Source organism: Salvelinus sp. IW2-2015, linkage group LG5 (genome assembly GCF_002910315.2).
Source record: "Salvelinus sp. IW2-2015 linkage group LG5, ASM291031v2, whole genome shotgun sequence".
NCBI classification, from domain to species: domain Eukaryota; kingdom Metazoa; phylum Chordata; class Actinopteri; order Salmoniformes; family Salmonidae; genus Salvelinus; species Salvelinus sp. IW2-2015.
In genome coordinates this window covers 4,928,444-4,942,573 of record NC_036844.1, presented here as the reverse complement: position 1 = coordinate 4,942,573, position 14,130 = coordinate 4,928,444, and the positions used below count along the sequence as shown (strand labels likewise).

At 41.6% G+C, this 14,130-nt stretch overlaps 1 protein-coding gene across 2 annotated transcripts in view; it reads right to left on the bottom strand.

Moving 5' to 3' along the window:
* Positions 1 to 14,130, bottom strand: part of tnpo1 (transportin 1) — a 61,393-nt gene that overhangs the window by 43,111 nt on the left and 4,152 nt on the right. For both annotated transcript variants that reach the window (XR_011479852.1, XM_023987370.2), the window contains exons 4-5: positions 10,980 to 11,129; positions 4,793 to 4,899 (exon numbers count right to left, since the gene is read on the bottom strand). Coding sequence is in view for 1 of the 2 variants with exons in the window: in XM_023987370.2 (XP_023843138.1) it covers positions 4,793 to 4,899; positions 10,980 to 11,129 (257 nt within the window). In the remaining variant the exon portion in view is untranslated. The remainder of the gene's footprint in view (positions 1 to 4,792; positions 4,900 to 10,979; positions 11,130 to 14,130) is intronic.

Genomic DNA, 14,130 nt, shown 5'->3' with positions numbered 1-14,130 from the left:
TCACCCTCAAATCAGCTCATTTGTGAGGCGCGAGTGTGCCGCTTTATATTTACTGCTGCTGGCAAGCCGCCAGGGGCCACCGCAAAGCATCCTGGGACAGCAAGGCTATTTTTGGGGCTGTTGCAAGGGAGTGCTTTCCCACGATGCAACTCTGCATCAGCAGCACGCAGCGCCAGGCTTGATGCAAAGTATGACGCCCCAATCAAATTGGTATTTAAAATACGCTAGCCTCCATGCAAACACACTCCAGTCATTCCTTCGTAGTTTGATCATCAAATGCATTTAGTGGATTTTTCTAACCCTCTCCATACCCTTTACCTGACTTGAATATCTATGAGCACAGCATAGCCACACACACACACTGCAGAGAGAAGGCTATAACTCAGGACACACCCATAACTAAAGGCGTGTCAGAGAGGAGCTGTGAGAGGGGACTGGCTGACCACCAGCAGATGGAGTAACACCTGAGGGGTATACTACAATTGAAGCAATATCTTCTCAGSGTTTTGTAGCTTCAGATTCCAGCTCAGGCTTCATCCGTACTACGACGGTGGAGATTTCTCGCCCGCCTGCAGCCAACTCTAGCAGGCTTGTAACTGCGGATGCATGTCACACGTGGCTAGTCAAAACGCCGAACTCTTCACTGATAATGCTGAAACATCAATCCGTGGGCGAGTCAGTGCCACGTTATGTGCCGAAGTCAAAAGGAAAGAAAAGTTACCTTGCAAATTCAGCAGGCAATCGTATGAAATAAGCTTGTTGAAGTACCGTCTTAATTTTATTACTTATCATTAATGCAGTCTTTGGCAGGTAGCCTAGTGGTTAGAGCGTTGAGCCAGTAACCGAAAGGTTGCTAGACCAAATCCCCGAGCTGACAAGGTAAAAATTGGTCGTTCTGCCCCTGAACAAGGCAGTTGGCCTAGGAACAGTGGGTTAGAGGTTGTCACTGTAAATAAGAATTTGTTCTCAACTGACTTGCCTATTTAAAGGTTCAATTAAGAAAATTGAAAATCAGTGCACAAGCACCTTTTTTTGCACACCTAACAAAAAAAGTGTTATTAAAGGACAAACAAGTTTCATCATTGTATGATGCAGGAACCACTTTACAAAATAACCTTCATTACCATATTTGTTTACCATCGAGAATCAGACAGAAATGCAGAAAAACACTCTGCCCATTGGCTTCTTTGCATATTCAAGCTGGTTTCAAAATACAACACTGCCCCTTTAAGGCTCTCCTGGAGGATGGCCACCCTTGCTAGCCTATAGAATACTGCAACATTACAATTTCAACCAAATATACTGAACAAAAAATTWAATTTTACTCGGCAAGTCAGTTAACAACAGATTCTTATTTACAATGACTGCCTACACCGGCCAAACCCGGACGACGCCGGGCCAATTGTGCGCTGCCCTTACGGGACTCCCAATCATGGCTGGTTGTGATACAGCCTGGATTCGAACCAGGGTGTCTGTAGTGACGCCTCGAGCACTGAGATGCAGTGCTAACTCGGGAGCCAAAGTTACAGTTCATATAAAAAGAAAATCAGTCAATTGAAATAAATTCATTAAACCCTAATCTATGGATTTCACGACTGGGCAAGGCCGCAGCCATAGGTGGCCTGGGAGGGCATAGGTCCACCCACCTGGGAGCCAGGCCCAGCCAATCAGAATGAGTTTACACCCAAAAAAGGGCTTTATTACAGAGAAATATTCCTCAGTTTCATCAGCTGTCCGGGTGGCTGGTCTCAGACGATCCCGCAGGTAAAGAAGCCGGATGTGGAGGTCCTGGGCTGGCGTGGTTACACATGGGCTGCGRTTGTGATGCCAAATTCTCTAAAATTGTTGGAGGCGGCTTATGGTAGAGAAACTAACATTAAATTCTCTAGCAACAGCTTTGGTGAATATTCCTGCAGTCAGCATGCCAATTGCACGCTCGCTCAAAACTTGACATCTGTTACATTGTGTTGTGTGACAAAACAGCACAGTCGAGTGGCCTTTTGTCCCCAACACAAGGTGCACCTGTGTAATGTATATGCTGTTTAATCAGCTTCTTGATATGCCACCCCTGTCAGGTGGATGGATTATCTTGGCAAAGGAGAAATGCTCACTAACAGGGATGTAAGCAAATGTACCGCTATGCACAATATTTTAGAGAAATAAGCTTTATGTGCGTATGGAGAATTCCTGGGATGTTTTATTTCAGCTCATGAAACCTGGAACCAACACTTTATATTTTTGTTCAGTTTAATTATTTATTTAAAAAAATAATTCCCTCCAGGCCTCAAAATTAAATATATTGATACTGTTCAAAACAGACTACAAAAGCAATGGTTGATGCAAAAAAACTTATCTTAAAATGCTGTTCGTTTTATTTCTTCATATTATAAGCTCGACGAACCAACGAACCATGCCTCAAGTATGTCGACAGAATCAAGCCTTTTGAAGTTAATTATTATTCATTACAAACTGGGTGGTTGAAACCCTGAATGCTGATTGGCTAATAGCCAGGGTATATCAGACCGTATACCACGGGTATGACAAAACATTTATTTGTACTGCTGTAATTATGTTGGTAACCAGTTTATAATAGCAATAAGGCACCTCGGGCGCTTGTGATATATGGCCAATATACCACGGCTAAGGGATGTGTCCAGGCAGTCCGCGTTGCGTCGTACGTAAGAACAGCCCTTAGCCGTGGTATATTGGCCATATACCACACCTCCTCGGGCCTTACTGCATCAGCTTGGACAAGAGGCTGTAGCCAATATGCATATCACCTACACTGACATGTAGGCTTTTTTATTTATGTACACTKCATTCGGAAAGTATTCTGACCTTGACTTTTTCCACATTTTGTTACRGCATTATTCTAAAATGGATTAAATACATTTTGTTCCTCAATCTACACACAATACCCCATAATAACAAAGTGAAAACAGGTTTAGACAATTTTGCAAATGACATATAGCTCAATGTTGTTATAATGTTGATAARAAAAAAATGAAATACCTAATTTACATAAGTTCAGACCATTTGCTATGAGACTCGAAATTGAGCTCAGGTGCATCCTGTTTCCATTGATCATCCTTGAGATGTTTCTACAACTTGATTGTAGATTCAATTGATTGGACATGATTTGGAAAGGCACATATAAGGTCCCACAGTTGACAGTGCATGTCAGAGCAAAAATCAAGCCATGAGGTTGAAGGAATTGTCCGTAGAGCTCCAAGACAGGATAGTGTCGAGGCACAGATCTGGGGAAGGGTACCAACATTTTTTTTTTTAAGCATTGAAGGTCCCCAAGAACACAGTGGCCTCCATCTTTTTTTTAATTTTACTTGTCCCGGACAAGAGAACAAGTGTTATTGTTGAGCCCTGCACTACATTCAGGATAAATGAMAGTTAGCCTGCCCGGGAGTAGGTTAGTTTTGAAGGATTCGTTGCCATATACATTTACCTGACTAAAAGGKGAGCCACTTTCATGGTACCAGTTATTCAGAGTTGACCAAAGTTCCATTACCTCGCTACCTTCTCAAATCACATRCATAGTATAGGGCTTTAGTCTTAAAATGTCCCCCAAACATGGCATGATGACACAAATGAATGAAGATCACAAATCTGACTGATCGATTGACTAACCACAGATCTGCTGTGTCAACCAGGAGGGATACTGTGAGATTCCCTTGAGATTCTGACATAAAAATGGATACCGTTTTTTATTTATTTTTATTTAGGAAGTTAGTGTTAGTTTCAAGAGCCAATGCTAACTAGCTTTAGCACAATGACTGTAAGTCTAAAAGTACACTAGCATTGTATCCATCCTTTYAACCTCACTAACTCTTCTTGCAATAATCAGTCATTCTAATAGTTGTGTTAGTAATGCTAATAGTAGGGCAGCCACCCAACATTGACACCGAATGTGATTAAGTGCTAAGAATATCCCACCCCAAAATAGCTTAACTTAGCACCACCACTTTGATGTTGTTGGCTTGCTCTTAACTCGTAACCAAAGACGGTATTCTTGGTCATGGCGAGAGCCAGTCAAGAAATGAGGTCAGATTATATTCACTGGTATAAAAGATACGCAGAGAGAGAGAGGGAGAGGGATAATATAAGTGATTTCATGTTGAATAAGCTGCAGTTTTGGGTTAGTTCCTATCCAGCTGTGAGTATTTGCCTTCAGCTGAGCCGGTCAGCAGGACTCCATCCAGATGCTGCTTTATTTGACCCCCCCCCCCCCCTCCCCAGAAAAGTGCACAGGAACACTAACAAACAGACACCTACATATTTTCTGCTTGTGTCTGGTATTGAATGTGAAAAAAGGACAAGACAACCAGATCACTCATTCAAAACGTCAAGGTCACTCATTCAAAACGTCAAGGTCACTCATTCAAAACGTCAAGGTCACTCATTCAAAACGTCAAGGTCACTCATTCAAAACGTCAAGGTCACTCATTCAAACATAGATGATCTCTGATTAATCCACAGATTACAGCGAAGAGACAACAACTCTCAAACCAACCTCCATCCTAAAACCAAACTCACCTCAGTAGCAGTCATGAGACAGTATTAGTAGTACAATTGTAAACCTGAGCTCCCAGACATAGCAGTGTAGTCCAGTTGTATCCTTATCTAGTCTTCTCCTCACAATATTTAGCGTATGACAGTTCAGAAAACATCGGCAGCCCAGTACTGTGTTAACCTAGGTCGTCACCTCACAGTAGTGATAGACATATAGCTCAGCTCACAGACCTGGCAGCCCAGACCCTGTCCTAGTCTCGTCCCTCACCTCACAGGTGTTGTAGTCCTCAGAGTCCAGCAGAAGGCAGAGTTTGGGCAGCAGCTCAGGCCAGTTCTGCAGCTCCCCTTTGGAGGCGATGGTAGTGATGAGGATACCTGGGTCGAGAGAGAAAGACACAGAAAGCGCGAGAGAGAGAGCGAGAGAGACAAAGACACAGAAAGAGAGAGAGAGACACACAGAAAGAGAAAGAGAGAGAGACACACAGAAAGAGAAAGAGAGAGACACACAGAAAGAGAAAGAGAGAGAGAGAGAGACAGAAAGAGAGAGAGAGACAGAAAGAGAAACAGAGACACAGAAAGAGAGAGACACAGAAAGAGAGAGACACAGAAAGAGAGAGACACAGAAAGAGAGACACAGAAAGAGAGACACAGAAAGAGAGAGACACAGAGATGAGACAGGTCTCCTCAAAGCAACTCCACAACCCTCCCTTATAACAATCACCTCCTTGCTTAATCATCATGATCACCATCAGGATTGGCAGAGCCAATATCCTGCACTTTGAGTCGGTTTATAATAGGTGATTTACACACTCCTGTTTGTTCATTTCTGTCAGATGTTTGGTAACCATGGCAACAGAGCCCCGGCACAGTCTGTTGCTTGCCTGCTGACTCTGATAAGGAGGCACCATGCAAACACCATTGGCTATCTCAACAAGCCAGCTGGCTAATCAAACCTTCAGAAATAACCATGCAGCCAGACACCAGTGAGACGAACGGAGTTATATTACCCGGAGCCGCGGTGTACCAGTCTATGGCCTGTGACGTGAACAGGCAAAAGCGGTGAGGGAGGAGTGCCTTTCTCAAATCAAACAATAATCTGTGCCGCTTGGTCATGTCGGCAATAAGGCAGCATGGTACAGCGTCCAGAAACATAAAACATATATTTTCCATAAAATATGTTAGAATTTTCAAAGTAGTTTTAAATTGGGAAGGCAGATAAAGCGTTTTTTTTTAAGCAATCACTTTTGCATGGGAAACAGAGAATCCTACTCATTACTTCACGTGCATAATCTAGCCAATGCTAGATTGTAGTACTTTAAAKAATTTTTACTTAAGTCGGGTTTTTTTAGGGTATCTGTACTTTACTATTTACATTTTTGATAACTTTTACTTTACTACATTCCTAAAGGAAAATAATGTACTTTTTACTCCATACATTTTCCTTGACACCCAAAAGTACTTGCTAAGCATTCAAAATGTAACAGGACGATAAAATTGTCCAATTCACGCACTTATCAACAGAACATCCCTGGTCATCCCTACTGCCTCTGATCCCTGGTCATCCCTACTGCCTCTGANATCCCTGGTCATCCCTACTGCCTCTGATCCCTGGTCATCCCTACTGCCTCTGAACTCACATGCTTCGTTTGTCAATTATCAACAAGTGTGCACCTGGCTTCCCGTAAATTAAAATAAATAAATGGTGCCATCTGGTTTGCTTAATATAAGGAATTTGAAATTATTTACACTTTTACTTTTGATACTTAAGTATATTCAAAACCAAACACTTTTAGATTTTTACTCAAGTAGTATATTACTGGGTGACTTTTACTTGAGTCATTTTCTATTAAGGCATCTTAACTTTTACTGAAGTATGACAGTTGGCTACTTTTTCCACCACTGGCTTTGAACAGGGCACCTGGCTCACACCCGCGAGGCAGGCCGGTTCCAAAAAGAATGCAATCACTTTTCACCCGCTGCAAACTTCTCCCACCGAGGTAACCCGGGCMAGATAATCGAATCCCCCTCAATGACTCAAAGATTCAGGTTAATACAGTACGAGTCATAATACCCATAAAAACACATTGGTCAAAAATGTCAATGATTTCAAATCATTTTTTCACAATTCCTTTTTCCCCGTTGTGTTTTTTTTTTTACCAATTCAAATAAGGTCTGTGTTTAGTGTAGGCTTACCCTGTTGTGACTTTTTGATAATGATAAGTCACCTTGTCTTTCGGAGACCTCAAAAATGAATTGCTAATTAGCTGCTAATGTGGCTATCATACAGAACTACACATGCTTCACGTAAGTCACCAGGGCCATGATGATCTGAACGAAACCGAGGCAAAGGTAAGAATATCTGGATCAACTATCTAATGCTTGCTAACATAAATAAATTAGCGACAATTGTTTAAATTGACAAAAAGTTGAGGCAACTTAGAGGCACAATTCGGGTTAAGTGCCTTGCTCAAGGGCACAGAGATTTTTAACCTAGGCACATTAATGTAACATTATTTAGTCCTACCTGCTATGGTGGGTTTTAAATTAATTGCTATTCACACATTTGTTTTTGAGGTAAAGTTACTGTGATGTTATTGATACCAAATTGCAAACCTTATTTGCACCTTCTCTATTCTAGAACCAATGCGTGTGTCTGAGTCTTATCACCTTTAAAAACTTCAAGCTGCGCGTGGGCGCACAGCTCGCCAGGGACTGACGCGCATTTWAAAAAATGTATAAATCGTAATAAAATTGCTCAATGCCTAAAAGTATTAGAGGGAACATTGCCTGGAACACCATTCTCCTGCTTGGATCTGTTTCAGTCACTGAAGAGAAGGAGTGTGTGAAGGGTTTTGTAATCAGGTATGAGCTGGACTGGAACAAAAGCTTAGACACTACTGCCATTCAGATCTGGAGCTGTCCATCCTTAAGTAATTTTTCTGCACTATGGGTACAATGGTATTGACAGTCACAGAGTGTACAAAACATWAATTTTGCACCAGCCAATGGTCATCCAGCAAACTTGACAACCATGGGAAGCATTGTAGTCAACACGGGCCAGCATCCCTGTGGAATGCTTTCGAAAGCATGTAGAGTCCATACCCCAACGAATTGAGGCTGTTCTGAGGGCAAAAGGGCGTGGGGGTGAAACTAAATTTGAGGAAGGTATTGCTAATATTTGGTACACTCAGTGTGTGTGTGTGTTTGTAAATAAATATATATATATTATATATATAAATAAAATACACACACACAGTACCAGTAAAAAGTTTGGACATACTACTCATTCAAGGGTTCTTTAAAATTGTACTATTTTTTACATTGTAGATAAATAGTGAAGACATCAAAACTATGAAATAACACATATGGAATCATGTAGTAACCAAAAAAAGTGTTAAACAAATCAAAATATATTTTAGAATCTTCAAAGTAGCCACCCTTTGCCTTGACAGCTTTGCACACTCTTGGCACTCTCAACCAGCTTCATGAGGTAGTCACCTGGAATGCATTTCAATTAACAGGTGTGCAATTGTTAAAGTTAATATGTGGAATTTCTTTGCTACTTAATGCGTTTGAGCCAATCAGTTGTTTGTGACAAGGCAGGGTGGTATACAAAAGATAGCCCTATTTGGTAAAATACCAAGTCCATATTATGGCAAGAGCAGCTCAAAAAAAGCAAGAGAAATGACAGTCCATTACTTTAAGACATGAAGGTCAGTCAATACAAGGAAAACCATCAAGCACTATGATGAAACTGGCTCTCATGAGTATCGCCACAGGAAAGGAAGACCCGGAGTTACCACTGCTGCAGAGGAGAAGTTAATCAGATTTACCAGCCTCAGAAAATGCAGCCCAAATAAATGCTTCAGAGTTCAAGTAACAGACACATCACATGAACTGTTCAGAGGAGACTGCGTGAATCAGGCCTTCATGGTGTAATTGCTGCAAAGAAAGCAACTTTAAAGTACACCAATAAGAAGAAGAGACTTGCTTGGGCCAAGAAACATGAGCAATGGACATTAAACCGGTGGAAATATGTACATTGGTCTGATGAGTCCAAATTTGAGATGTTTGGTTCCAATCGCCGTGTCTTTGTGAGACGCGAKTAGGTGAACGGATGATCTCTGTATGTGTGGTTCCCACCGTGAAGCACGGAGGAGGAGGTGTGATGGTACTCTGCTGGTGACACTATCCGTGATTTATTTAGAATTCAAGGCACACTTAACCAGCATGGCTACTACAGCATTCTGCAGCGATACGCCATCCCATCTGGTTTGGACTTAGTGGGACTATCATTTGTTTTTCAACAGGACAATGACCCAACACACCTCCAGGCTGTGTAAGGGCTATTTGACCAAGAAAGAGCGTGATGGAGTGCTGTATCAGTTGACCTGGCCTCCACAATCAYCCGACCTCAACCCAATTGAGATGGTTTGGGATGAGTTGGACCACGGAGCGAAGGAAAAGGAGCCAACAAGTGCTCAGCATACAGTTGAAGTCAGAMGTTTACATACACTTAGGTTGGAGTCATTAAAACTCGTTTTCAAACCACTCCACAAATTTCTTGTTAACAAACTATAGTTTTGGTAAGTCGGTTAAGGACATCTACTTTGTGCATGACAAGTAATTTTTCCAACAATTGTTTACAGACAGATTATTCTACTGTATCACAATTCCAGTGGGTCAGAAGTTTACATAAACTAAGTTGACTGTGTCTTTAAACAGCTTGGAAAATTCCAGAAAATKRTGTCATGGCTTTAGAAGCYTCTGATAGGCTAATTGACATTATTTGAGTCAATTGGAGGTGTACCTGTGTATGTATTTCAAGGCCTACCTTCAAACTCAGTGCCTCTTTGCTTGACATCATGAGAAAATCAACAGAAATCAGCCAAGACCTCATTCATAAAATTGTAGACCTCCACAAGTCTGGTTGATCCTTGGGACCAATTTCCAAACGCCTGAAGGTACCACGTTCATTTGTACAAACAATAGTTTACAAGTATAAACAGGGCACCACGCTGCCGTCATACCGCTCAGGAAGGAGACGCATTCTGTCTCCTAGAGATGAACATACTTTGGTGTGAAAAGTGCAAATCAATCCCAGAACAGCAGCAAAGGACCTTGTGAAGATGCTGGAGGAAACAGGTACAAAAGTATCAATAKCCACAGTAAAACGAGTCYTATATCAACATAAACTGAAAGGACGATCAGCAAGGAAGAAGCCACTGCTCCAAAACCGCCATAAAAAAGCCAGACTACAGTTTGCAACTGCACATGGGGACAAAGACCGTACTTTTTGGAGAAATGTCCTCTGGTCTGATGAAACAAAAATAGAACTGTTTGGCCATAATGACAATTGTTATGTTTGGAGGAAAAAGGGGGATGCTTGCAAGCCGAAGAACACCATCCCAATCGTGAAGCCCTGGGGTGGCAGGATCATGTTATGGGGGTGCTTTGCAGCAGGAGGGACTGGTGCACTTCACAAAATAGATGAGGATGGAAAATTGTGTATATATATGATATATTGAAGCAACATCTCAAGACATCAGTCAGGAAGTTAAAGCTTGCTCACAAATGGGTCTTCCAAATGGACAATGACCCCAAGCATTCTTCCAAAGGTGTGACAAAATGGCTCAAGGACAACAAAGTCAAGGTATTGGAGTGGCCATCACAAAGCCCTGACCTCAATCCTATAGAAATTTTGTGGGCAGAACGGAAAAAGTGTTTGCGAGCAAGGAGGCCTACAAACCTGACTCAGTTACACCAGCTCTGTCAGGAGGAATGGGCCAAAATTCATCCAACTTATTGCGGGAAGCTTGTGGAAGGCTACCCAAAACATTTGACCCAAGTTAAGCAATTTAAAGGCAATGCTAGCAAATACTAATTGGTGATCCTAACTGACCTAAGTCAGGGAATATTTACTAGGATTAAATGTCAGGAATTGTGAAAAACTGAGTTTAAATGTATTTGGCTAAGGTGTATGTAAACTTCCGACTTCAACTGTATATTATTTTTGTTTTATTTATTGTTGGACATGAGACTGTAAAAACGCCAGGAAATCAGTTCCAAGTGATTTTAATTTTGGAAATCTGTTCAAGTATTCCCACGCATAACAGAAAGACATGTGATCTTATACAAATGTAAGCAGGGTTTGACATTATGATTTTGTCAAATATATCCGTTTGGGCAWCTTGCTTTCAATTTGCAGTCTACAAATTATTTGTAATGATGTTCCGCCCCACCGACTATGTACTCAAGAAAAAAATTATAATAATCAGCCCCCGACTGAATCTAGTTGATGATCCATGCTCTGTCTTAATCAACGTTTATTACACTGCTTACAGTGTATTTGATTATAGTGATCAAATTGTCCAGCATGGACGTGACCACTTAGAGAGCACTATAATTCAATGAGGACAACATTCTCTGTTACAAATGCAGGCTATGACACTTACCCACAGTGGCCCGTATGAGGGGTGAGGAGTCTCCGATGTTCTGCAGACACTCGCTCTTGATGAAGTCAGACACTCCATTGGGGAAGTTCTGGTAGTGGGCCTTCACATTGTTCTTCAGGATCAGACCACTCAGAGACCGGGTCGGCTCATCTGGAGAGAAGGGGGGAGTAGGGGCAGTCAATTTAGGGGTCAATTCCATTTTCTATTAACCTCACTAGGGTAGAGGGCACTATTTTCACCTCCGGATAAAAAGCGTGCCCAAAGTAAACTGCCTGCTACTCAGGCCCAGAAGCTAGGATATGCATATAATTAGTAGATTTGGATAGAAAACACTCCAACACTCCAGTTTCTAAAACTGTTAAAGTAATGTATGTGAGTATAACAGAACTGAAATGGCAGGCGAAAACCTGAGRAAAATCCATCCAGGAAGTGCCATTATTTTGAAATGGCTGTTTTTCCAATGAAAGCCTATCCACCATTTAAGTCAATGTACGATTAGTCTGAGCCGAAATGCATAAATTGAATTAGGACTAAACATTCAATGAAGATTTTTCCAAATTAACACCATTCTAATTTTTCTACAAAATGTTGTTTTAATAGAATTAACACAACTTGTCCTAACTTACATGATGCATTTGATTAGCGTCTAAATAGACTAAACAAAAATATAAAAACGCAACATGTAAAAGTGTTGGTCCCATGTTTCATGAGCTGAAATAAAAACATCCAAGAAATATTCCATATGCACAAAAAGCTTATTTCTCTAAAATGTGTTTACATCCCTGTTAGTGAGCATTTCTCCTTTGCCAAGATAATCCATCCACCTGACAGGTGTAGCATATCAAGAAGCCGATTAAACAGCATGATYATTACARARGTGCACCTTGTGCTGGTGACAATAAAATGTGYAGTTTTGKCACAACAATATGCCACAGATGTCTCAAGTTGAGGGACAGTGCAATTGSCATGCTGACTGCAGAATTGTCCACCAGAGCAGTTGCCAAAKAATTGAATGTTCATTTCGCCACCATAAGCGGCCTCCAAAGTCGTTTKAGAGAATTTGGCAGTWCGTCCAAACGGCCWCACAACCGCAGACCACATGTAACCATGCCAGCCCAGGACCTACACATCTGGCTTCTTCACCTGCGGGATCATGAGACCAGCCACCCAGGCAGCTGATGAAACTGTGGGTTTGCACAACAAAATAATTTCTGCACAGTGTCCGAAACCGTCTCAGGGAAGCTTGTCTGCGTGCTCATCGTTCTCACCAGGGTCTTGACCTGACCGGAGCTTGGCATTGTAACCGACTTCAGTAGGCAAATGCTCACTGTCGATGGCCACTGGCACGCTGGAGAAGTGTGCTCTTCACGGATGAATCCCGTTTTCAACTGTTTCAGGCAGATGGCAGTACGGCGTCGTGGCCGAGCGGTTTGCTGGTATCAATGTTGTGAACAGAGTGCCCTATTGTGGCGGTGGGGTTATGGTATGGGCAGACATAAGCTACGGACAACAAACACAATTGCATTTTATTGATGGCAATTTGAAGGCACAGATASCGTGACGATATGCTGAGGCCCACTGTTGTGCCATTCATCCGCCACCATCACCTCATGTTTCAGCATGATGCATGGCTTCATGTCRCAAGGGTCTGTACATAATTCCTGGAAGCTGAAAATGTCCCAGTTCTTCCATGGCCTGCATACTCACCAGACATGTCATCCACTGAGATGTGATGCGCTTCATAAGGCAAATTGTGGCCACAACAGATACGGACTGGTTTACTGATCCACGCCCCTACCTTTCAGGTATCTGTGACCAACAGACGCATATCTATATTCTCAGTCATGTGAAATCCAGAGGTTAGGGTCTAACGGATGTATTTCAATTGACTGATTTCATTATATGAACTGTAACTCAGTCAAATCTTTGAAATTATTGCATGTTGTGTTTATATTTGTTAATTGTAGAAGGGAGTTTGAAYACACTATTAAGTACACTACAGACAAAGGCTAAAAAAACTAGTGAGCAAGGGGTTGCTGTATAGCCATGTCTCAGATTGCAACACTACTAGAAAACCCAAACATACAAACAAAAACATGTCATACCCTCTCTACTCAGTACATGGGGCACTCARCCAGCTAAACCAAAATAAGGGAAGCCTGTAGCCAGATTCCTGTTGATGCTGAAGAAAACCAAAGCGTGACCTCAGCAAAAGGCTGAGAAGGCATTAGAAAAGCTGGATAGCAACAGCAAATCAGCCAATGGCAAATCACTGCCTTCCCTGATTCAAAAGTTAATTTCCTTTGACTCATTCCCTGAACACTGTGATGCTCAGCTTGGTGTAGCATAACTACAGTAGGCCTACAATCAAAGTCATAGCCTCAGTCATGATTTCTGTTTYATCAAAAGGTCTTTTCAGCAAGGAACAAGTTTCCCTTAATACTACTGAATGGGCATTACCCATTTGTATTTCACTGTCTGATAATTCTCCTTCATGGCTGTTTGAKCCCATGTCTACCTCTGTTCTGATTAAAAGTACACTCAAATTTGATTACCGCTGCATCTCTCTCAACCCAGAGCAGTATAACAAATGCCATCCTCAAAAAGGCAATGGCTCATCAGCCTAAACCGTTGGGTCATCTATTCTACTGTACACAAACAGGTTGTCAGCAGGTCAGGAGTTGAGTTGTGCCCGGCCGGAKATTAGTTTTAAAATTTGAGTGACCCATATTCTAGTGGTGTGGTGCCACATCAGTGACAAGACATTTGATTTGATTTATTAAGATCCCCATTAGCCAACGCCAATGGCAACAGCTAGTCTTACAAGTGTCTAACACAACATTACAGACAAAATACTTTACAATTTACATATATTTAAAATCATTAACATGTGTGAGTGCCTATCAGTTACACATACACTGAACAAAAATATAAAAACACAACATGTACACAACATGTACACAACAACAAGTGTTGGTCCCATTTTCCATGAGCTGAAATAAAATATCACAGAAATGTTCCAGTCGCATAAAAAGCTTATTTCTCTCAAATKTTGTGCACAAATGTGTTTACATCCCTGTTAGTGAGCATTTCTCCTTTGCCAATATAATMCATCCACCTGACAGGTGGGGCATATCAAGAAACTGATTAA